Below are 25,289 nucleotides of genomic sequence, written 5' to 3' on the forward strand. Positions count from 1 at the left end.
GTACCGCCGGTACACCGCGATCATGTTTGATCGCGGTGTGCCGGGGGTTAATGTGCCGGGGGCGGTCCGTGACCGCTCCTGGCACATAGTGCCGGATGTCAGCTGCGATATGCAGCCGACACCCGGCCGCGATCGGCCGCGCTCCCCCCGTGAGCGCGGCCGATCGCGTATGACGTACTATCCCGTCGGCGGTCATGGGGGCCCACCCCACCTCGACGGGATAGTACGTCTGATGTCAGGAAGGGGTTAATGAGTTCCTGGATCCTGGATGAAGGTATTTTTGACCATTCCTCTTTAGAAAACAATTCCAGTTCAGTTAAGTTTGATGGTCGCCGAGCATGGACAGCCCTCTTCAAATGATCCCACAGATGTTCAATGATATTCAGGTCTGGTGACTGGGATGGCCATTCCAGAACAGTGTAATTGTTCCTCTGCATGAATGCCAGAGTAGATTTGGAGTGGTGTTTTGGATCATTGTCTTGCTGAAAGATCCATCCCCTGCATAACTTCAACTTTGTCACTGAATCATGAACATTATTGTCAAGAATCTGCTGATACTGAGAGGAATCCATGCGTCCCTCAACTTTAACAAGATTCCCGGTGCCAGCATTGGCCACACAGCCCCAAAGTATGATGGAACCTCCACCAAATTTTACTGTGGGTAGCAAGTGTTTTTCTTGGAATGCTGTGTTTTTTTGCCGCCATGCATAACGCCATTTTGTATGACCAAACAACTCAATCTTGGTTTCATCAGTCCACAGGACCTTCTTCCAAAAAGAAATTGGCTTCTCCAAATGTGCTTTTGCATACCTCAGCCGACTCTGTTTGTGGCGTGCTTGCAGAAACGGCTTCTTTCGCATCACTCTCCCATACAGCTTCTCCTTGTGCAAAGTGCGTTGTATAGTTGACCGATGCACAGTGACACCATCTACAGCAAGTTGATGCTGCAGCTCTCTGGAGGTGGTCTGAGGATTGTCCTTGACTGATCTCACCATTCTTCTTCTCTGCCTTTCTGATGTTTTTCTTGGCCTGCCACTTTTGGCCTTAACAAGAACTGTACCTGTGTTCTTCCATTTCCTTACTATGTTCCTCACAGTGGAAATTGACAGGTAAAATCTCTGAGACAGCTTTTTGTATCCTTCCCCTGAACAACTATGTTGAATAATCTTTGTTTTCAGATCATTTGACAGTCGTTTTGAGGAGCCCATGATGCCACTCTTCAGAGGAGATTCAAACAGGAGAACAACTTGCAAGTGGCTACTTTAAGTAGCTTTTCTCATGATAGCATACACCTGGCTATGAAGTTCAAAGCTCAATGAGGTTACAAAACCAAAAAAAGTGCTTTAGTAAGTCAGTAAAAAGTAGGTAGGAGTATTTAAAACAAGAAAATGATAAGGGTGCCCATACTTATGCACCTGTCAAATTTTGTTTGAATGCAGATTGCACATTTTCTGTTAGTACAATAAACCTCATTTCAAGGCAGAAACATTACTGTGTCCAACAGTTATTAGATACATGAAACTGAAATAGCTGTTGCAAAAAAAAACAATTTTTATAAAACATTAAGCTTAAGATTAATAGGGATGCCCAAACTTTTTCATATAACTGTACAGCATCAGCCCCACATAGCCTCCTATATAGACAGCATCAGCCCCACATAGCCTCCTATATACACAGCATCAGCCCCACATAACATCCTATATATACAGCATCAGCCCCACATAGCCTCCTATATACACAGCATCAGCCCCACATAGCCTCCTATAAACAGCATCAGCCCCACATAACATCCTATATATACAGCCCCACAGACTGCTATACACAGCATCAGCCCCACATAGCCTCCTATATACAGCATCAGTCCCATATAGCCTCCTATATACAGCATCAGCCCCACATAGCCTCCTATACACAGCATCAGCCCCACAGACTGCTATATACAGCATCAGTCCCATATAGCCTCCTATATACACAGCATCAGCCCCACATAGCCTCCTTTAAACAGCATCAGCCCCACATAGCCTCCTATATACAGCATCAGCCCCACATAACCCTCCTATATACAGAATCAACCCCACATAGCCTCCTATATACACAGCATCAGCCCCACATAGCCTCCTATATACACAGCATCAGCCCCACATAGCCTCCTATATACAGCATCAGCCCCACATAGCCTCCTATATACAGCATCAGCCCCACATAGCCTCCTATATACAGAATCAACCCCACATAGACTGCTATATGCAGTATTAGCCCCACATAGCCTCCTATACACAGCATCAGCCCCACATAGACTCCTATATACAGCATCAGCCCCACATAGCCTCCTTTAAACAGCATCAGCCCCACATAGCCTCCTATATACAGCATCAGCCCCACATAGCCTCCTATATACACAGCATCAGCCCCACATAGCCTCCTATATACACAGCATCAGCCCCACATAGCCTCCTATATACAGCATCAGCCCCACATAGCCTCCTATATACAGCATCAGCCCCACATAGCCTCCTATATACAGCATCAGCCCCACATAGCCTCCTATATACAGAATCAGCCCCACATAGACTGCTATATGCAGTATTAGCCCCACATAGCCTCCTATACACAGCATCAGCCCCACATAGACTCCTATATACAGCATCAGCCCCACAGACTGCTATACACAGCATCAGCCCCAGATAGCCTCATATATACAGCATCAGCCACACATAGACTGCTATGTACATACAACTATCCCATACACATGATGAAAAAAATCAACCCCCCCAAAAAAAAAAAACCAAACAAACACATACTCACCTTGCTCCCGTTTCCCCGATCCAGTCTCAGTTGCACTGACACGGGGCCGGGTATTGCCCACGGGCTGCACTTTGCCCAGGTTTGACGCTCATGCTCATATTGGAATTAACATGCCAATAACAAACGTAATTGATAAAAACTTCAGTCCCTAAATCCTGATGTCTAAGGCCCTGTTCACATGCCGAGTTTATTTTTTGCTGTCATTTTCTACAAACGTGATAAGAGAGTTTGTCAGCTGTACCATGTTTACAGAAAACAGCAGAAAAACCCACTTCAGAAATGCATGATGTGAACATGGCCTTATAGTTTTCACTTACAAATGTTTATTCACAAAGTAAAAGCAGGTTAACATTACACAATGGCAGCAGTTTCTGACATAGACCTCTGGTTCTCAGTACAAATGGCACAATGCAGGCAAAGATCTCTAGGAGTGACTGACTCACCGGAGGATTGCGGGAGTGAAGCTCGTCAACAGCTCTACTGCCAACAAGCGCGCACTTAGGGGAGCGCGGCAGATGTGCAAGGTGACAGGCAGAAACTCATTAGCCATGTCTTAAATGTGTGCTTTAAAATGTCAACTCCATTTACTGTACGTGCAGTAGCAGAATGAGACCCCGATTAATAACAATAATAATGATGATCGGCCATTATCATCTCATTTATCAAATGCACAATGAATGACACCGAAAACAAAGAATTTCTCCCATGAAATATGTTCATGCCATAAAGTCATGCTGTGGGAATGTCTGCCTGCGCTTTAAAATGAAACCTCCTGAGACCATCCCTTTAAGGGAAGAACTGTCATTAGAAGAAATGCACACCTGATAGTCTGGCACGTGTTTGTGTACGGGACGGTGTGCCAGGGCAGACCGCTCCCAAACATGGACGTAACCCATTGCCAGTTAGGCAATTGCAGAGCTATAACTTTTTTATGGTTTCATGGCTGGAGAAGTGAGGAAGTTTTTTTGTATGACAAGCTGTAGTTTATATAAATACCATTTTAGGTTACATACGGTGTTGTGATCGCTTTTTATCACATTATTTGGGGGGAGAGAAAAAGGCATCTGGCACTTCTATTTTTTTTTTCTCTTTACGGCATTTGCCATACGGGTTAATTAATTTAATATTTTCATAGATCAGCTGCAGAAATACAACATATGTTTATTTACTTTTAAAACTTTTTTTATTTTAATCATTTTTTTTCCATATTAACTTTATTTTTTAGTTTCTTTGGGAACTTAATTGCTCGTTCCATACACTAAAATAAAAAGCTATTGCAGTATAAAGAAGAAATGATGATCTTTGATCAAATCCAGCCTTTGACTCGCTCCTGGTGCTGCGGTTGCCAGCACGTGCTGACTGTGGAAGGGTAAGTTCACACAGGGCTTTTTGCTGTTTTTTTCTGAAGCAAAACCTGATCTTTATGGCAGGAAAGAAGCGTTTAGGTGCTTTTTTTGGTTTGTTTTTGGTGCGCTTTTTTATGCTTTTTTTTTTCCTCTTTGTGCATGCCATAAAGTGGAGTGCCCCCAGAGGAAAAAAAAAAAAACTTCCTGTAGATAGATAAAATGAATAGGTTAGATAGACAGAATGAATAGATTAGATAGATTGATAGAATAGATAGAGTAGATACATTACCTGCGGTATCCTCTTCCCCGGCATTTTCCCACGGTGCAGAGGTTACCTCAGGTCAGGCTGTGAGGGAGCGCAGGCTCAGTGACCTCACCGCTAGTTACTGAGCCTGCACCCTCTCCGTCTCATTCATTCCCCAGTAGCTTACAGCCGGGAGCGGTCCTGGTTGTAAACTGTATACATCCCACATATGGATTACTGCCTGGGACACTCGTTATATTGGACTGCATCGGACCAGGAAGTATTTGTGTTGGTTTATTATTTTTATTACAGGAGATCGATGGCTTCGCTTGGATTACCTGAATAATAAAACGGTAAAACTGTGTGGTGTTTTATTTCATTAAAGGACTTTATTCTGGCTGTTTTTTTATTTACATGTAACAACTATAGAATTAGTCATGGATAGGTGTCTCAGACGGCTCTCCATTACTAAGCCGTGGGCTTAATGTCATTGGTGACATTAACCCCACAAATATTACCCCGCTTGCCACCGCTACAGGGCAAGTGGGAAGAGCCGAGCAAAGCGACAGAATTGGTGCATCTAATAGATATGCCTTTTCTGGGCAGCTGCGTGCAGCTATTTTTAGGCTGGGGGAGCCTATATCAATGGCCCCTTACCAGCCTGAGAATACCAGCCCCCAGCTGTGAGCTTTAGCAAGGCTGGTTGTCAAAAATGGGGGGACCCCACGCTGTTTTTTAAAATTATTTATTTAAAAAAGCGTGAGGACCCCTCTATTCTTGATAACTAGCCTTGCTGAAGCTACAAAATGCACTGTTCCAAATTATTAGGCACAGTAGTATTTCTAAACATTTGATATGTTTTAAAGAACTGAAAATGCTCATTTGTGGAATTTGCAGCGTTAGGAGGTCACATTCACTGAACAAAAAAGCTATTTAACTCCAAAACATCCTAACAGGCCAAGTTACATGTTAACATAGGAACCCTTCATTGATATCACCTTCACAATTCTTGCATCCATTGAACTTGTGAGTTTATGGAGAGTTTCTGCTTGTATTTCTTTGCATGAAGTCAGAATAGCCTCCCAGAGCTGCTGTTTTGATGTGAACTGCCTCCCACCCTCATAGATCTTTTGTTTGATGATACTCCAAAGGTTCTCTATAGGGTTGAGGTCAGGAGAAGATGGTGGCCACGCCATGAGTTTATCTCCTTTTATGCCCATAGCAGTCAATTACTCAGAGGTATTCATTGTCATGCATGAAGATGATTTTGTTCCTGAAGGCACGTTTCTGCTTTTTAGACCATGGAAGAAAGTTGTCAGTCAGAAACTCTATTTACTTTGCTGAGGTCATTTTTCACACCTTCAGGAACCTTAAAGGGCCCTACCAGCTGGTTCCCCATGATTCCAGCCCAAAACATGACTCCTCCACCTCCTTACTGACGTCGCAGCCTTGTTGGGACATGGTGGCCATCCACCAACCATCCACTACTCCATCCATCTGGACCGTCCAGAGTTGCTCGACACTCATCAGTAAACAAGACTGTTTGAAAATTAGTCTTCATGTATGTCTGGGCTCACTGCAACCGTTTCTGCTTGTGAACACTGTTTAGGAGTGGCCGAATAGTAGGTTTATAAACCACAGCAAGCCTTTGAAGGATCCTACACCTTGAGGTTCGAGGGACTCCAGATGCACCAGCAGCTTCAAATAACTGTTTGCTGCTTTGTAATGGTATTTTGGCAGCTGCTCTCTTAATCCAATGAATTTGTCTGCCAGAAAACTTCCTCATTATGCCTTTATTTGCATGAACTCTGTCTGTGCTCTGTTTCAGTCACAAATCTCATCAGAGTATGATGATCACTCTTAAAGGGACACTGTCACCTGAATTTGGAGGGAACAATCTTTAGCCATAGGGGCGGGGTTTTCGGGTGTTTGATGCACCCTTTCCTTACCCGCTGGCTGCATGCTGGCTGCAATATTGGATTGAAGTTAATTCTCTGTCCTCCGTAGTACATGCCTGCGTAAGGCAATCTTGCCTTGTGCAGGCATGTACTACGGAGGACAGAGAATGAACTTCAATCCAATATTGCAGCCAGCATGCAGCCGGCGGGTTAGGAAAGGGTGCATCAAACACCCGAAAACCCCGCCCCTATGGCTAAAGATTGTTCCCTCCAAATTCAGGTGACAGTGTCCCTTTAAGTTTTCGTGAAATATCTAATTTTTTCATACCTTGTCCAAGGCATTGCACTATTTAACGCTTTTCAGCAGCAGAGAGATCCTTTTTATTTCCCATATTGGTTGAAACCTGTGACCTGCATAATAATGTGGAACATCATTTTTGAGTAGTTTTCCTTTAATTAGAATCACCTGGAAAACTAATTATCACATGTGTTTAAGACTGATTTCAGTGATTCATTGAGCCTGAGACACAATACCATCCACGAGTTTATTTGAAAAACAAAACAATTAAATCTTTAAGACACTTAAATCCAATTTGCATAATAATTTGGAACACAGTGTAGAAGTAGCAGAGCCGAATGTGAGGTCGCATCCGGCTGTCCTTGACTTCTCTGCAGCAAATACGCTGCAAGAAAAGTCAACCTGCATATTTGCAGCATTTTTTCACCATCCATTCCAATCAATGTGTGAAAAACGCTGAAAGAAGTGACATGCTCTACACTGTGTTCCAAATTATTATTGGATTTAAGTGTCAAAGATTTAATTGTTTTGTTTTTCAAATAAACTCATGGATGGTATTGTGTCTCAGTGCTCAAAAGATCACTGAAATCAATCTTAGGCTACTTTCACATTTGCGTTAGAATCTGCAGCGTAAATTATCCGCAACCGCAAACGCATGCAAAAACGCATGCAAAAACGCATGCAAACACAGCGTTTTTTATCCGCATCAGCTTACGCATGATGGTAAAAAAAACCGCAGCGCTTGCATGCGTTTTTACATGTGTTTGCGCTTTTTATGCGCATGCGTTTGATATTTCCAGGAGGGTATGTCTTTAATTGGCATGCGCAGTCCGAATTACGCAAGCGCATCAAACGCATGCGTACGCATAGACATGTGTACGCATGCATTCCCATAGATAGCAATGCGTTTTTTTTGCCGCATTCCTTGCGCTAACAACCGCATACATTTCTAGGCGGCAAATTGACGCCTCTAAAATTACTACATGTTGCGTTTACCGTGCCAAACCGCAGACGACGAAACGACGCATGCGTTGCCAAAAGCGGCAAAACGCAATCAAACGCAGACACTTGCGTTACTAATGTTAAATATAGGAAAACACAACGCATGCGGATTATTGCGGAAGAAACGCTGCGGACACAACCGCAAATGTGAAACCGGCCTTAAACACATGTGATAATTAGTTTTCCAGGTGATTCTAATTAAAGGAAAACTACTTAAAAATGATGTTCCACATTATTAAGCAGGCCACAGGATTCAAGCAATATGGGAAATAAAAAGGATCTTTCTGCTGCTGAAAAGCGTTAAATAGTGCAATGCCTTGGACAAGGTATGAAAACATTTTATATTTCACGAAAACTTAACAGTGATCATCATACTAGGAAGAGATTTGTGTCTCTCTCTCTCAGAAACGGTTGCAGTGGGCCCACACATACATGAAGACTAATTTTTAAACAGTGTTGTTTACTGATGAGTGTCGAGCAACCCTGGATGGTCCAGATGGATGGAGTAGTGGATGGTTGGTGGATGGCCACCATGTCCCAGCAAGACTGCGACGTCAGCAAGGAGGTGGAGGAGTCATGTTTTGGGCTGGAATCATGGGGAAACAGCTGGTAGGGCCCTTTAAGGTTCCTGAAGGTGTGAAAATGACCTCTGCAAAATATATAGAGTTTCTGACTGACAACTTCCTTCCATGGTATAAAAAGCAGAAACGTGCCATCAGGAGCAAAATCATCTTCATGCATGACAATGCACCATCTCATGCTGCAAAGAATCCCTCTGCGTCATTGGCTGCTATGGGCATAAAAAGGAGATACCGTATATACTCAAGTATAAGCCGACCTGAGTATAAGCCGACCCCCTAATTTTGCAACAAAAAACTGGGCAAACTTAATGACTCGAGTACAGTATAAGCCTAGGGTGGAAAACGCAGCAGCTACTGGTAAATTTCAAAAATAAAAATAGATACCAATAAAAGTAAAATTAATTGAGACATTAGTAGGTTAAGTGTTTTTGAATATCCATATTGAATCAGGAGCCCCATATAATGCTCCATACAGTTCATGATGGGCCCCATAAGATGCTCCATACAAAATACGCCCCATATAATGCTCCATACAGTTTATGATGGGCTCCATAAGATGCTCCATATTAAAATATGCCCCATATAATGCTGCACAAATGTTAATTATGACCCCATAAGATGCTCCATAGACACATTTGTCCAGTATAATGCTCCACGAATGTGGATTATGGCCCCATAAGATGCTCCATACAGATATTTGCCCCATATGATGCTGTACATGGCCCCATACAGATATTTGCCCCACATGATGCTGTACATGGCCCCATACAGATATTTGCCCCATGTGATGCTGTACATGGCCCCATACAGATATTTGCCCCATGTGATGCTGTACATGGCCCCATACAGATATTTGCCCCATATGATGCTGTACATGGCCCCATACAGATATTTGCCCCATATGATGCTGTACATGGCCCCATACAGATATTTGCCCCATAAGATGCTCCATACAGACATTTGCCCCATATGCTGTTACTGCGATTAAAAAAATAAATAAATAAATAATAAAAAAAAAATCACATACTCACCTCTCGTCGCTCAGGCCCCCGGTACTTGCTATATTCACCTGCTCCCCGTTCCACCGACGGCGCCGCTCTATTTTCCCCATCATCTGCACTGACGTTAAGGCAGAGGGCGGCGCGCATTAATCACGTCATTGCGCCCTCTGACCTGAGAATCACTGCAGAGGATGCGGAAGACGCAGCGGCGTCGACGGTGGAACGTGGAGCAGGTGAATATCGCGCACTTCGTTATACTCACCTGCTCCTGGCACGGTCCCTGCATGTCTGTTCCCTGGCGCCGGCAGCTTCTTCCTGTAGTGAGCGGTCACATGGTACCGCTCATTACAGTAATGAATATGCGGCTCCACCCTTATGGGAGTGGAGTCCATATTCATTACTGTAATGAGTGGTACCATGTGACCGCTCACTACAGGAAGAAGCTGCCCGGGAACCAGGGATGTGCAGGGACCGCGCCAGGAGCAGGTGAGTATGATTACACAGCTCTGCTCCCCCTCCCCTGCCGACCCCTGGATATGACTCGAGCATAAGCCGAGAGGGGTAATTTCAGCCCCCAAAAAGTGGACTGAAAATCTCGGCTTATACTCGAGTATATACGGTACACCCATGGTGTGGCCACCATCTTCCCCTGACCTCAACCCTATAGAGAACCTCTGGAGTATCATCAAGCAAAAGATCTATGAGGGTGGGAGGCAGTTCACATCAAAACAGCAGCTTTGGGAGGCTATTCTGACTTTATGCAAAGAAGTACAAGCAGAAACTCTCCAAAAACTCACAAGTTGAATGGATGCAAGAATTGCGAAGGTGATATCAAAGGGGTCCTATGTTAACATGTAACTTGGCCTGTTAGGATGTTTTGGAGTTAAATAGCTTTTTTGTTCAGTGAATGTGTCCTCCTAATGCTGCAAATTCCACAAATGAGCATTTTCAGTTCTTTAAAACATATCAAATGTTTAGAAATTCTACTGTGCCTAATAATTTGGAACAGTGCAGTTTGAGTTTTTATTCATTTTGGAGATTATACTGTTATCATTGGGAGGTTTCTTCAATAAAATTTGATGTATAATCTAACGGGAGATGACTTTTATTAGACTGTCATTTGCACCGACCATTTAGGAAAATCTGAGAAAAATGTAATTTGCATAATAATTTGGAACATGGTATATGTCCAAAAAACGCAGCAAAGTACAAAATCCTGATGACCCCAAAAAACAATGTGTGTGCATGAGATTTCTGAAATCTCATAGGCTTTCCTGGTACTGTAAAAAGCAGCTAAAAATTAGCATTAAAAAAGCACAAAAAACGCCCTGTGTGAACTTACCCTAAGGCCGGTTTCACAAGTCCCCATATTTCCGGTACCGGAGATATCAGTGTCCATGTGTGAAATACTTATGACATGTGTGGCAACAATGTGCTGCATCAGTAGCACACGTACTTGCGCCTGGGAAGCAGCTCTACAGTTAGCGCTGTTCCCTGCAGCCGAACTGCACTGCGGTGAACTCAGTGACTTTTTCTTACGATGGTGATGTCACTGCAGTTCAGCCCAGCTGGGAAAACAGCCTCAGTGACCGGCGGTAACCTCGATGAGGTCACCGCTCCTCACAGACGCTACACTCGCAGCTAAATCCGTCGAATGTTGAAAAAAATGGATCCGTCGCAGATTGTGAAAAACTGAAGCGACGGATCCGTTTTTTCGATGGATCCGACTAGCATATCCAGATAATTGGATAAAAAAAAATTTGGAGCATGATCAGTTTAAAAAAACGGAATCCGTTGCCCGGATCCGTCATTTTCCGGATCCGACACCTTCCGGCTCCCATCCTAGCAAAAAGCCGGCTTTTTTGCCGGAGACAAAAAACGTTACTGTGTAAATTTTTTCCAGAAGCCGGAATTGAAATCTTAGCCAGATCCGGAAAAAAACGGAAGGAACAGTAGCCCATGCAGTGCAATCCAGCACTAGTACAAGTCAATGAGAAAAAAACGGATCCGGCTTTTGATTTCGCCAGTTCCGGTTTTTAAAAAAAGAGCCGGAGGGGAAAAACCTGATGTGTGAAAGTAGCCTTATAGACGTCTCTCCATTACTAACCGACATCAACCCCACAAATATTAACCCCACTTGCCACCGCTACAGGGCAAGTGGGAAGAGTTGGGCAGAATTGGCGCATCTAATAGATGTGCCTTTTGTGGGCAGCTGCGGGCTGCTATTTATAGGCTGTGGGGGAGTCAATATCAATGGCCCCTTACCGGACTGAGAATACCAGCTGCCTGCTTTTGCAAGGCTTGTCATCAACCCCCCCACACCTTTTTTTTTTTTAAATTATTTATTTCAATAATTAAAAAACAAACAAACACAGGGACCCCTCTTTTCTTAATAACCAGCCTTGCTAACGCTGATAGTTGAGGGTTGCAGCCTGCATTTGTCAGTTTTGCCTGGCTGGTTATCAAAAATACAGGGGAAATAAACCCGGCTTTATCATTTATTAACAGCGGAGGCGGCGGCTGATGAATACTCCCATCGGCCGCCGCCTGCTCTCACTGTTATCAGTTGAAAACAACTCTCAACATTCTCCCCTGCTTGCGCTGGTTGCTGGCAGAGCAGGGAGAATGATGAGAGCAAACTTCAGGACCCGGCACCGGGGAATAGCGCTAACTGTACCGCGGCTTCCCAGGCATCGGTATGTGTCATCAGTACGCACATGTGCAGGACAGGTCAGCGTATTTTGCCCACAGACACACGGTCTGTGGAAACACAGACATGTACACAGACCCATTCACTTGAATGGGTCTACGTGTGCAAGTGTATCCTGTACATGTGAAAACTGTCACCACATGTACTGGAAACACTGACATCTGAAAGAGGTCTAACAAAGGTGGCACCTGCTAAATATGGAGCAGTACATCACACGTCAGGAATCAGTAAAGGAGTACCTGTCCTTTCACACAAAAAATAGAAAAGCATGGTCTTGGGCTGATCCCTCACAAGTTAAAACTGCCTTTGACGCACATTGTAGTGTACTGTGTCCAGGAGCTGGCCTCATTCTCATGCTCTGTAACTTCTTTGTCAGCATTTATGTAATATCGGAAACTGTAAAGAATCCTGTAAAAGATTAATAGCAGCTGAGTAAAAATAAAAGATTTTTTTTTTTTTTTTTATACACTAGTGTGAGCGTGTCTTAAATCTGATAACGTGATAAAATATCCACAATCCCATTGGCACTCAGTCCTTACTGCATCAGGCGGTGCTTACGGATAAGGATGCAATCCCAGAGCCGTAGATCACGAGATCCCGACACCGACACCCAAATGATGAGAGCAAGTTGGACAGAAGGCAAGTGACACCCAGTGGCTAACGGTTTGGATTGACTTTTAAGTGATAAAGTAATTAGAAGATTGCCTATTTAACACAACATCTAACAAATGAGAAGCTGTTCTCTGGGTTATTTTTTTTACTTCACAGGCTTGCTCTATTTAAAATATAAAGGGATTGCCTCAAGTTCTTCAATGGGTAAAATAGCTAAAAAAAAAATAAGCAAGGTTGCAATTTACTTGTTATTAAAAGTCTTCTGCAGAGTCAAAGCCAGCTCTGGTAGCAGCATGGGAGTGTGCGGAGTACAGCCCAACCACCGATCTGATAATCCTGAGGTGTGCACCAGTCATGGCAACCAAGAAGCTGGGAAGCGGAGATGCAGTGCTCTCCTGAAGATCTAACAGGAGAATACTCCTTTAAGAAAATAAGCCTAACTGCTCCTCACCCCTTGCTCTGGTCTTGATTGACAAGACTGCAGTGGTGAGGCCATGCCTACTGAGCCCAGACCTTCAGCTTGTGACGTTCTCGGTTGATTCCAATGGCGGAGAGGCAGCAATGGAGCAGCAGTAAGCGTCCAGCAAGACCATTCTGACTGCCAAAATGCATTTTAGATTCCAGGAAGTGTCCACCATGTGAAGGCTCCGCATCTCCTGCAGATACAGTATCTAGAAATATTTTTTTTCCTTTTCATAGATTTTCTGGATTTTTGTCGCAAGTTGAAAGGATCTCCCCCTAACGATCTGTGGTACAAATCAGCGCACACAGCAGGAATACAGGCCATCAGGGACCCCAAGATATAGCTGGGTAAGTGGTCAAACTGTGGATTTTTTTTTTCTTTTTTAACAATCATCAGGGCTTTTTTTCTTCAGTAGAAAACAAAATCAGAAGGTCCGAGTTTAGAGCGTTACCTAGTAAAGTCTGAAGCTGGACTTTCTTTCATTAATGATCCAGCCCATGATGGAAAGAATGTCTTACACAAAGGAAATTGTCTTTGAACATCTGTCTTCAGAAGAACCCACAATGAGAAAGTCATCCAGGTAAAGAATTGGCAGCATATCTTTCTTGCATATCAGCTGCCACAGTTTTGGTGAACACTTTTGGGGCCATTGATATGCCAAACAGAAAGGCACCGATACTGGCACTAACGTATCAATTCCCAGATGTTTACCGTTGTCCGGAGATATTCTGCGTCCCACATGTTAGTAAAGTGCCAGTAGGGAAGGAGGACAGCAGCATCAAAGTGAGAAACACAGTCCCCTGAGGAAGCCCACGCGAAACGCGCCTTGGGGTTGCGTGGTCTGACCTATTGCCTGGACTAAATTGGGTGAGATTATATTTTGATAAAAGGATTTGCACTGCCTACACCTCAGTTACGTGTATTGGGATATCGCCATATTGGCATTATGCTTCTTTTACTTTGATTATACTCATGGTGGTTAGACAGCGGTGTAATATGAAACACATACTATGATCTCTTATTTCCCGGTCCTGTGATATATGCAATTGTGTCGGACATTTTTCTGTTCTGTGTCCTTCACTATACAATTCTTTGTTTTTGAAAAAATCTTTTTATCATGTATGTGGTGATTTTATGATTATATTGATAATTAATAAATAAATGAGAATTTTTATACATGGGCAGTTTTGTACTTCTTTTTTCTCTTTGTATATTATTGTATTTTGGAGTATTTTAGCCTGTTTTTAACACTGCATTTTTTTATTGATTTATTTCTGGGTTTTTTTTATTTAGAGTGAGAAGCATGGCTGGAGCAGCCGCGGACTGAGGAGAAGTGGAGGACAGCAGCATCAGAGTGAGGAGCATGGCTGGAGCAGCCTAGGACTGAGGAGAAGTGGAGGACAGCAGCATCAGAGTGAGGAGCATGGCTGGAGCAGCCGAGGACTGAGGAGAAGTGGAGGACAGCAGCATCAGAGTGAGAAGCATGGCTGGAGCAGCCACGGACTGAGAAGAAGTGGAGGACAGCAGCATCAGAGTGAGGAGCATGGCTGGAGCTGCCGAGGACTGAGGAGAAGTGGAGGACAGCAGCATCAGAGTAAGAAGCATGGCTGGAGCTGCCGAGGACTGAGGAGAAGTGGAGGACAGCAGCATTAGAGTAAGAAGCATGGCTGGAGCAGCCGAGGACTGAGGAGAAGTGGAGGACAGCAGCATCAGAGTGAGAAGCATGGCTGGAGCAGCCACGGACTGAGAAGAAGTGGAGGACAGCAGCATCAGAGTGAGGAGCATGGCTGGAGCAGCCGCGGACTGAGGAGAAGTGGAGGACAGCAGCATCACAGTGAGAAGCATGGCTGGAGCAGCCGAGGACTGAAGAGAAGTGGAGGACAGCAGCATCAGAGTGAGAAGCATGGCTGGAGCAGCCGAGGACTGAGGAGAAGTGGAGGACAGCAGCATCAGAGTGAGAAGCATAGCTGAAGCAGCCGAGGACTGAGGAGAAGTGGAGGACAGCAGCATCAGAGTGAGGAGCATGGCTGGAGCAGCCGAGGACTGAGGAGAAGTGGAGGACAGCAGCATCAGAGTGAGGAGCATGGCTGGAGCAGCCAAGGACTGAGGAGAAGTGGAAAACAGCAGCATCAGAGTGAGGAGCATGGATGGAGCAGCCGAGGACTGAGGAGAAGTGGAGGACAGCAGCATCAGAGTGAGGAGCATGGCTGGAGCAGCCGAGGACTGAGGAGAAGTGGAGGACAGCAGCATCAGAGTGAGAAGCATGGCTGGAGCAGCCGAGGACTGAGGAGAAGTGGAGGACAGCAGCATCAGAGTGAGGAGCATGGCTGGAGCAGCCGAGGACTGAGGAGAAGTGGAGGACAGCAGCATCAGAGTGAGGAGCATGGCTGGAGCAGCAGAGGACTGAGGAGAAGTGGAGGACAGCAGCATCAGAGTGAGGAGCATGGCTGGAGCAGCCAAGGACTGAGGAGAAGTGGAGGACAGCAGCATCAGAGTGAGAAGCATGGCTGGAGCAGCCGAGGACTGAGGAGAAGTGGAGGACAGCAGCATCAGAGTGAGAAGCATGGCTGGAGCAGCAGAGGACTGAAGAGAAGTGGAGGACAGCAGCATCAGAGTGAGAAGCATAGCTGGAGCAGCCGCGGACTGAGAAGAAGTGGAGGACAGCAGCATCAGAGTGAGGAGCATGGCTGGAGCAGCCGAGGACTGAGGAGAAGTGGAGGACAGCAGCATCAGAGTGAGGAGCATGGCTGGAGCAGCCGCGGACTGAGAAGAAGTGGAGGACAGCAGCATCAGAGTGAGGAGCATGGCTGGAGCAGCCGAGGACTGAGGAGAAGTGGAGGACAGCAGCATCAGAGTGAGGAGCATGGCTGGAGCAGCTGAGGACTGAGGAGAAGTGGAGGACAGCAGCATCAGAGATGAAAAAACACTTGTCTGCACCTGCCAGAACGGTAATACTTCTCCTCAGTCCTCGGTTGCTCAGCCATGCTTTTCACTCTAAAGCTGCCATCACACTAGCAGTATTTGGTCAGTATTTTACATCAGTATTTGTAAGCCAAAACCAGGAGTGGAACAATTAGAGGAAAAGTATAATAGAAACATATGCACCACTCCTGTATTTATCACCCACTCCTGGTTTTGGCTTACAAATACTGATGTAAAATACTGACCAAATACTGCTAGTGTGACGGCAGCTTTAGAGTGAAAAGCATGGCTGAGCAACCGAGGACTGAGGAGAAGTATTACCGTTCTGGCAGGTGCAGACAAGTGTTTTTTCGGTCTGAGTGTGGTCTGACAAAATATTGGATTGCACACTGACCGAGGAAAGAATCGCTGCATGCCTGAGTTAGTTCAAATATTTGGATTGCAACTGGCCATACAAGTCAATGAGTCAGTAGAAACCATTAGACTGCATTGGGATCACATCAGATTGCAGTCTGATTTCCACGGACTGGCAGAATGGGGACATTTTTTTTTTCTTCATCTGATCACACTATGCTCACACTGTGATCAGTGTCATTTGCAGAATTGGCCTGATTCTCTCAGATGAGAGAATATATGGCCTTCTGCACTTGACCTTACAAAAGGACAGAGGTAGGTAGATACCATTGAAAACAAGATGGCAGAAGGGTCACTGATGTCTCATCGGGCCACCGTTCAGCTTCGGTTCACATGCCCCGTGCTGACAACGCCGTCACTTTCAGTGTTGTCAGAATAGACTAAGTCTCAGGTGACCACACTGGCACAGTTCATGGCCCCTTATGGCATTGTCAGCATAGACAAAGTCTCAGGTGACCACACTGGCACAGTTCATGGCCCCTTACGGCGCTGTCAGCATAGACAAAGTCTCAGGTGACCACACTGGCACAGTTCATGGCCCCTTACGGCGCTGTCAGCATAGACAAAGCCTCAGGTGACCACGCTGGCACAGTTCATGGCCCCTTATGGCATTGTCAGCATAGACAAAGCCTCAGGTGACCACGCTGGCACAGTTCATGGCCCCTTACGGCGTTGTCAGCATAGACCACGCTGGCACAGTTCATGACCCCAGTGGTCATTTCATTTCTGCCATGTGGGTGTTTACGTCTTCCTACCTACATGCTGACAGAGATGAACAAAATCAAATGTCCTGTTGAATAAGAAAATGAATATTTTGGCACCAGTAATATTGGTGCTACAATGGAGTGGAGAATAAAAATGGAAAAAAAAAATCTCTACATTCCTGCAGGAAAGAACAGTTTATAAGGCAAAATTGAAATACCATATTTTCCAGGGTAAAAAAAACAATTAAACTAACAGGTACATACATCCTGCACGGGTCAACTGTGATATTGTTAGGTGGTTTGAAATCTGCAGCCAGTGGCGGCAAATCTGCTGCAGTTATCAGACTCCGTCCGGACGTCCGAGGTTCATCTGCGGGAAGTGTGATCCAAGCAGTCCATCAGCAACTGCTGATTAGCTGCAGCGCTCATGTGGACAACAATGACATTCGGTGCAGATAGTTCTACTTTACATTGGAGAATATGAACATGCCCTTAAAAGTTGTCTGTTCAGGAAAACAAAAAAACCTGGAATAGCCAAACGCTGCAAGATTTTTTAAAGAAACTCAATTGCAAAAATTTTTTATCCCCAAATACATTCATTTATGGTAAATAATTAAAGTCCCCAAAAGTGGACAACCCCTTTAAATTTGATTCAGGAGATAAGTACAGCAACACGAATCTTGAACTCTAGCTTTGGGTGAAATGACAGGTACTCTGAGAAGTTGGAACAGTATGTGCTCGAGAGGCAGAGGATTTAAAGGGACAGTGCGAGCTTATCCTCGATAGGCAGCTTTCCAGTTACGTTTTTCTGTACTACGTGAAGTTTCTTTAAAAGCCTTGTAACAAGCACACTTAGAAATACACTGAGATTTGCAACCGAGCATTATTTCCCCTGTAGCTATCAATATGTTACTCACCTTGGTCTCTAAGGAACTCCGCTTCTACGTTTGCCATTTCACAGCTCCTAAAAACATATAAAGCATTTAATTACCAGGTGAATAATTCAGAAATGACACGTTTCCCAACAATGGCTATTAAAACAAAATAATGACAAGCAGAAAAGCTGGATCGATTGAGAATAAGCAGAGTACAACATCCATCCAATATCAGGTCGGCTGAAAGCGCGGCGCACAATAAAGACCCACTGCTGGCTCGCCCTACCGTGCCGCTCAAGGCAATATAATAACAGCCCCATCATCCGCTAATTACAGGCTCCACCAGATTTGTCACAGTCACTACTATTAGAAGCTCTGCCTCGCCTGCGCACTAATATTCACAGACGTTACCAGGACAGGTCTCTTTACATAAGGATACTACAATTAGGTAAAAAATAACTATGGGGATAAGGCTGGAGACAGATCAGTCCCCCTTTATAGAATTTTCTCTGCACGATGTGGGTGGCCGAAATTACCGGCATGGCCAAAAACAAAATCTTATACTACTGAGGTATAGAGATGACCAAGGTGGGAGATCAGACACTCAAGGCTTCAAGAACATGGCTGCTGTTTAGCTTTAGGAATTACTCCGTGCGCCTTGTGTATACAGCAGACTCTTCTGTCAGCTGAACTAGGCAGAAAAGGTCTCTGATTTTATGTACTTTGTAGCCGGTGTCATATTGTGTGATGACTGCCTGATACAGCCGCAGGGCAGATGATGGCATCTGTCACCCACCTAATCTGACAGCAGCATGATGCAGGGCCCACCGATGACTCTTAGGCTAGTTTCACATTTGTGGTAGAATCCGCAGCGTTTATGCCGCAACCTGAAACGCACGATAAACCGCGTGCAAACGCAGCGTTTTTTAGACGCAAAAGCTAACACATGCAGTAAAAAAAAACAGCAACGTTTACATGTGTTTGCGTTTTCTGTGTGCATGGGGAAAATTTTACAGGAGAAAAATCTAGATAACCAGACACCGCCAATGGGACTACAGAGGGCGTGTATTATGGGATATCTATATATAGACCCTTGGACTGCTGAAATCTACAGATTTTGCTCCTGTATCCTGTGTCATGATGGATCTTCGCATGGAGAGCTTTTATTTCAACCTGGATATAAGTATCACGCTGTTTCTTGCCTGTGCGTTTGCTTGGGAGCAACAAAGAAATAGAGAACGACAGAAGGACACGGCGTACGCGTTTTTGGAGACACCCCATTATCGAACTCCGGGAGAGCCGTGGAGCCTACCACACGCTATATGGCGAGGTTAATGCCAACCCAGACAAATTCCCGGAATATACCAGGATATCTCAAGACTCTTTTCGGGATTTACTTGGTCGTGTCCAAAGAGCCATCTGGAGACAGAACACCCAGCTCCGTAGAGCGATTCCTGCAGAGGAACGTCTCCTGGTCACACTAAGGTACGTAATAATTCTAAACAAATGCCAGTCATAATTATTGTTGCTCTGACATGTATTCTTTGTATTTTCCTTTATGTGTTTTGCAAAACCACACCATAAATAGAATTGTTCGCAATTTTTTTTTTTTTTTCAGATTCCTGGCTACCGGAGAGAGCTTATCATCACTCCACTTTCAGTACCAGCTTGGAATTTCCACCTTGTCTGGAATAGTTGCGGACACCTGCCGGGCTTTGTGGAACGTTCTCCGGGATGAATTTATACCCATACCCACCGCGAACATGTGGATGGAAATCGGCGACAAATTCTGGAGAGTGTGTAATTTACCCAACTGTTTGGGAGCAGTGGATGCAAAGCACATAAGGATTACCAAACCCGCCAGATCTGGATCCGAGTACTTTAACTACAAGGAATATTTTTCTGTAGTGCTCATGGCAATAGCAGATGCGGACTGTCGCTTTATCGCCATGGACATTGGAGCTTTTGGCCGTGGCAATGACTCCCAGACTTTCAAGACCTTGGATATGGGCCGACGTTTGTATGGCAAAAATTTTAATTTTCCCCTGCCACGACCTCTCCCCAACACCCAAGGCCCACCGATGCCATTTGTTATGGTTGGGGATGAGGCCTTTCAGATGTGAGAAAACCTACTGAAGCCATATTCCAGTCGGGACTTGAACCACACTAAAAGGATTTATAATTACAGACTGACCAGAGCCCGAAGAACAGTAGAGTGTACCTTTGGGATTCTAGTCTCAAAATGGCGCATTCTTGGAACAGCCATTAATCTAAAAATGGAGACAGTCGATGAGGTTGTCAAAGCCTGTGTAGTCCTCCACAATTACATAATGGCTAAGGAGCGACCCAACATTGAACTGGATGAACCAGTTGCAAACCCATTGCCAGATTACCAGCATCACCCTCTGCGGTCAACTGTTGAAGTTGCCCACATGCGGTACCAATTTGCTGTCTATTTTGTTTCTGACATCGGACGTGTGCCATGGCAAGATAATATTGTGTAAAATGTGCTGTTGAGTTTGGGTCTGTACCAGTTATGTTTTAAATGTTACTAATATTTGTTGTTAATAAACAACGTGTTTTGATACCTGTACCAAGTCTCCTATGTCTTTCCTCTAAAAACCACTTATGATGTTAGTGGTATGTTAGTTGACGTCATTACATCCTAAATCTCTTCTGCGTTTTATCTATTGAACGCAGACTGAGGAGAAGATGGAGGTATAATACAAAGCAGATCTATACTCACCAGTTCATGTGTCAGAAATAGTGACTTCATGATACACAAAATTCAGCCTCAAGAATTCACTATTTCTGACACCTGTCCAGGTGAGTATAGATATGCCTTATATGACCTCCATTGTCTCTTCAGTTTGTATGAAATAGATTACGTAGACTGAAGAGAAAATGGAGGTTATACAAGGCAGTTCTATACTCACCAGGTCAGGTGTCAAATAGTGAGTTCAAGATGCTGAGTTTTGTGGATCATGAACTCACTATTATGACACACGACCATTTGAGTATAGATCTGCTTTGTATTACCTCCATTGTCTCTTCAGTCTGCGTCACATAGATAAAGCAGACTGAAGAGATTATGGAGAAAATACAAGTAATATTAGTTTTTGACAACTCATAGCTCCATACCAAACACAAGAAGCAAAGCTGCAGTGTTCTACTTGTCTAACTCCTGGAGCTATGAGGTGGCAAAAACACAAAGTGTACGGCGCAGTGTGTTCATTCGGTGCACGGTGTGTGTTGCCGGGGGCGAAATACACAAAGAACCAAACAGTATTGGGGGCAAAAAACATTGAAATTTATTAATATAAAAAATTAACTGGGCTGGCTTGGGGTAGAGTGACGGAACTGGGGGGTATGTAACTGTGAGGCCTGGCTGGCTGAAGACGACGCAGGGGTTGCAGGAGAAGGGGCAATTAAACTACTGGGGTCAGGGAGTTCAGGGATGGTACTAGAGGCATGGGACGGCAGAAACACAATGGAAGGACGAGACAAACCTGACATCACAGAAACATTGGGAGGTGAGAGGGAGGGATGGCGATAGTCCGCTGTTTCTTCTTTTTCCCTTTTTGGGATCGACGCTGCAGTCTGGGCAGCCTCGGTGTGCTCATTTCTTGGGGCCCAGTGATGGTGGCCAACCTGTCATGGTCCGTGTGCTGCAACTGCATCGTGTTGATGAAGGCCATGCCAGGGTCTGTGTGCTGCTGCATGGTGGTGGTGAAGGCCATGCCAGGGTCCGGGTGCTGCTGCAGCTGAGACCTGGTGATGGTGGCCGACCTGTCATGGTCCGGGTGCTGCTGCTGCATGCTGGTGGCAGTGGAGGATGTCCAAGCAGGAGCAGCAGTTGACATGGTGGTGGCAGTGGGCTGTCCAACAGCACTCGGCATGGTGGTGGTGCTGTAGTGGTGTCCGGCAGTGCTTGGAATGGTGGTGGCCGTGCAGTGGAATGCAGCAGAGCTCGGCATTCAGGTTAACTGTGACAGTGTTGGCACAGGTGGAAATGCCAACACTGGCTGCTGAAAATACAGAGTCTGCTGCATAGCCTGCATGTAGGCAGCATTGCAGGCCTGCATGAAACTGAGCTGGAGATCAAGAGTGCCCTTTTCTATTTGATTAAAAAACTGATGTGCTGGCCTCTGGAGGTTGGCTTTCACTTGGTCAAGGCTTCGGGTGACATCCTGGATAAGTGTATTCATAAGGTTGAAGCCACTATCCAGTCTGTCTCCCATCGCCTTGAGTCCATCATGAAAGATCGAGCTCAAGTGCAAAAACTCGGGCATGAATGACCTGTCCGAGGCCCTCTGCCGCTGCCGGGATGAGCACAAAGAAAAAAAAAAAAAAAAAAAAAAAGAAGAGGCAGAGGACTGGGACAGGGGAACACCTGATTGACCAGCTTCCTGGTCTCCAGTCTGTGTTGCAGGCCCACATGCTGCTGTGCTGCTGGATGGCTGGGACGGGTCTGTGGCTGTTTGACGAAGGACCGCTCCAGAACCAGGGTCAAGAGTGCTGCTCCAGGTGCTGTGAAAAAAAACCAAAACATTAGTACCAAACATTTACAAAAGTAAAAGCGCCAACTCCTGTGGAATCGAAAAATACAGATTAGGCAATACAACACAATCCAATGCACCACAAAAATACTTACGTTCTCTGGGCAAGGATCGGTCTCAAAAATGACAGAATGCGATGATACTTATATTTTCTTGTCCTTGCTCCAGAACCACTGGAAACCCGGCTCTCTTGACGAAGGTCCTTGTTGAAGTGATCCTTAATCGAACGCCAACGTGTTCTGACTTTGAGCACTGTTAAAAAAAAAAAAAAAAAAGTTAGGGACAAGGCACTTTTGGGTGGGGACACACAACTGTGTGTGATGAGAAAAACTCTCAGGAGTTTCTCGCATCGCACACACAGTTGTGTGATCCCGGCCAAGCTCACTGCTGCATCACACTGCATTACAATACTTACAAAATGCCTTGCAGACCCATGCCGGGACGTTGTCCCAGCCATGCATCATTGCTTGGGCCACCTCATTCCATTAGTCGCCGGATCGTCATGCTGTCCGAGCGCTGCGGAACCAGGGTGTCCCACAATGGGACTCACTCATGGACCAGGGAGATGAGGATGTCATTGTCAATGAGGTCCTCATCCCGTTCTGGAACCTAGAAAATAAATAAATACATTAATGTTGGAGAGATTAAAATAAGAAAAATAAAGAAAACAACAGAGACAGAAAACTGGAAAGAATAATTAAAGTCAAGAAGAAAAAGGTAAAGAAATAGAAAAGTAAAGAAATGAACAGTCAAGAATAGGACAGTCAGGATACAATAGACAGAGTACAATCAGTCAGGTATACTTACACGACGCCTTGCCACACAAACAAGTCCATGCTGCTCCTGCTCGGCCTCTGCCGCAGTTGAAGAACTGTTCTGAAAAAGAAAAAAAAAAAAATACATTTGTCACATGTGTAGATGTGACAGAGAATACTTACCAATCTGAAGAGGTGAGTACTCACTTCACTGTCATTTCCACGTTGCTCTTCAGAAGAAGATGACATTCTGATGCATGCAGCAAGAAAAAAAGAGACAGAAATTATTAGGACATAAAGAGAGAGAAAAAAGAAAATACAGACATTGGCTTTGATACTCACATTGTTCAAAGTGTAGATTCCTGACAGCTTCAGAGCTTCTTCTCTTCTTCCCAGTCTGCTGAGTAGTGACCTGCAAATGCCCACTCCCTCCCTTTATCAGTCTGTATGTGGGGGGTGGCTAATTAGTGTCTAGACAGCTTTACTGTGGAAAAACGCATGCTTTTACAACCACAAACAAACGCATGTGCTTGCGAACGCATGCATTCTCAGACTGAAATGCGTTTTTCGCCGCATTCCTTCTGCTAACAACCGCATACGTTTATAGGCGGCAAATTGACACCTCTGAAATTACAACATGTAGCGTTTACCGCGCCAAACCGCAGACAATGAAGCGACGCATGTGTCGTCAAACGCGGCAAAACGCATCCAATCACAGGCCCCTGCGTCCCTAATGTTAAAGCTAGGAAAACACAACGCATGCGGAAAAATGCGGCATAAACGCTGCGGACATAATCGCAAATGTGAAACCAGCCTTACTGAGCAGATTGCTGTAGTTTTGATAAAATCCGTTTTATCAGCATGAGATCATCACTAGATGAGTAGTAAATCTGCCGTCATATATCCATCTTCATGAGCTCGGAATAACCCGCCCCCACCAGTGATTAGAAGCTTTCTGCCTATGCACAGTGTACACAGCTGTCAATCAGTGGCATTGGCGGGGTTATACATTGGTCTGCATTCACAGAACTGGTAGATCTACAGCAGATTAAAAAGTTTTTAATCAAAACTTCATCAAGCAGCCCAGTAAGTGACTACTCCCCGGAATCAGAGTCTGTTTCTCTACATCATGCTGCTCTCAGATGGTACAGCAAAACCGTGCTGATGGGTTCCCTTTAATCAGTTTAAAGGATTGTGCACAGTAACCTACAGACAGTGCCAGGTTGGCGCTGTTATACTGATTTCAATGATACTTTGGTTGATGAAATCTGTCTTGTGGTTGTTTAATCTTTATTTGTAGTTTTCAGTTAATTACCGTATATACTCGAGTATAAGCTGAGATTTTCAGCCCACTTTTTTGGGCTGAAAGTAACCCTCTCGGCTTATACTCGAGTCATACGCAGGGGTCGGCAGGGGAGGGGGAGCGGAGCTGTGTAATAATACTCACCTGCCCCTCCCCCGCCGACCCCCTGGGACAGCGACTCGAGTATAAGCCGAGAGGGGCACTTTCAGCCCAAAAAAGTGGGCTGAAAATCTCAGCTTATACTCGAGTATATACGGTAACCCCAAAACTTGTTGTGCAATTTTCCAGAGTACACCGATACCCGACATGTGGGGCAATACTTCTGTTTGGGCGCATGGCAGGTCTCGGAAAGAAAGGAGCACAGTTTGACGTTTTGAATGCGAAAATGACTGGAATTGAGAGCAGACGCCATGTCGCATTTGGCGAGCCCCTGATGAGCGTAAACACTGGATACCCCCCACAAGTGACACCATTTTGTAAACTAGACCCCTCAAGGAATTTATCTAGACATGCAGTGATAACTTTGAACCTACAGGTGCTTCAAAGAATTTCACAACGTTGAACTGTGAAAATGAAAGAAAAATAAATATTTTTCCCAAAAAGTTATTTTAGCCCCAATTTTTTTCACACGGACAGCTGGAGAAAATGGACCCCAAAATTTGTTGTGCAATTTTTCCTAAGTACAGCGATACCCAATATGTGGTCGAAAACTACTTTAGATGCACAGTGCAAAGCTCAGAAGGGAAGAGGCGCCATATTACAGTGCAGATTTTGCAGTAATGGTTTGAGGGTGCCAC

General features: G+C 44.9%; 1 protein-coding gene across 1 annotated transcript in view; it reads right to left on the minus strand.

Annotated features, from left to right (window-relative positions):
* Nucleotides 1-25,289, minus strand: part of SCLT1 (sodium channel and clathrin linker 1) — a 227,512-nt gene that overhangs the window by 196,977 nt on the left and 5,246 nt on the right. The window contains exon 2 of the mRNA XM_077279151.1: nucleotides 17,918-17,964. Coding sequence (XP_077135266.1) covers nucleotides 17,918-17,954 — 37 coding nt within the window. The 5' untranslated portion in view covers nucleotides 17,955-17,964. The remainder of the gene's footprint in view (nucleotides 1-17,917; nucleotides 17,965-25,289) is intronic.

This window comes from Ranitomeya variabilis, chromosome 1 (genome assembly GCF_051348905.1).
Source record: "Ranitomeya variabilis isolate aRanVar5 chromosome 1, aRanVar5.hap1, whole genome shotgun sequence".
Lineage (NCBI taxonomy): Eukaryota > Metazoa > Chordata > Amphibia > Anura > Dendrobatidae > Ranitomeya > Ranitomeya variabilis.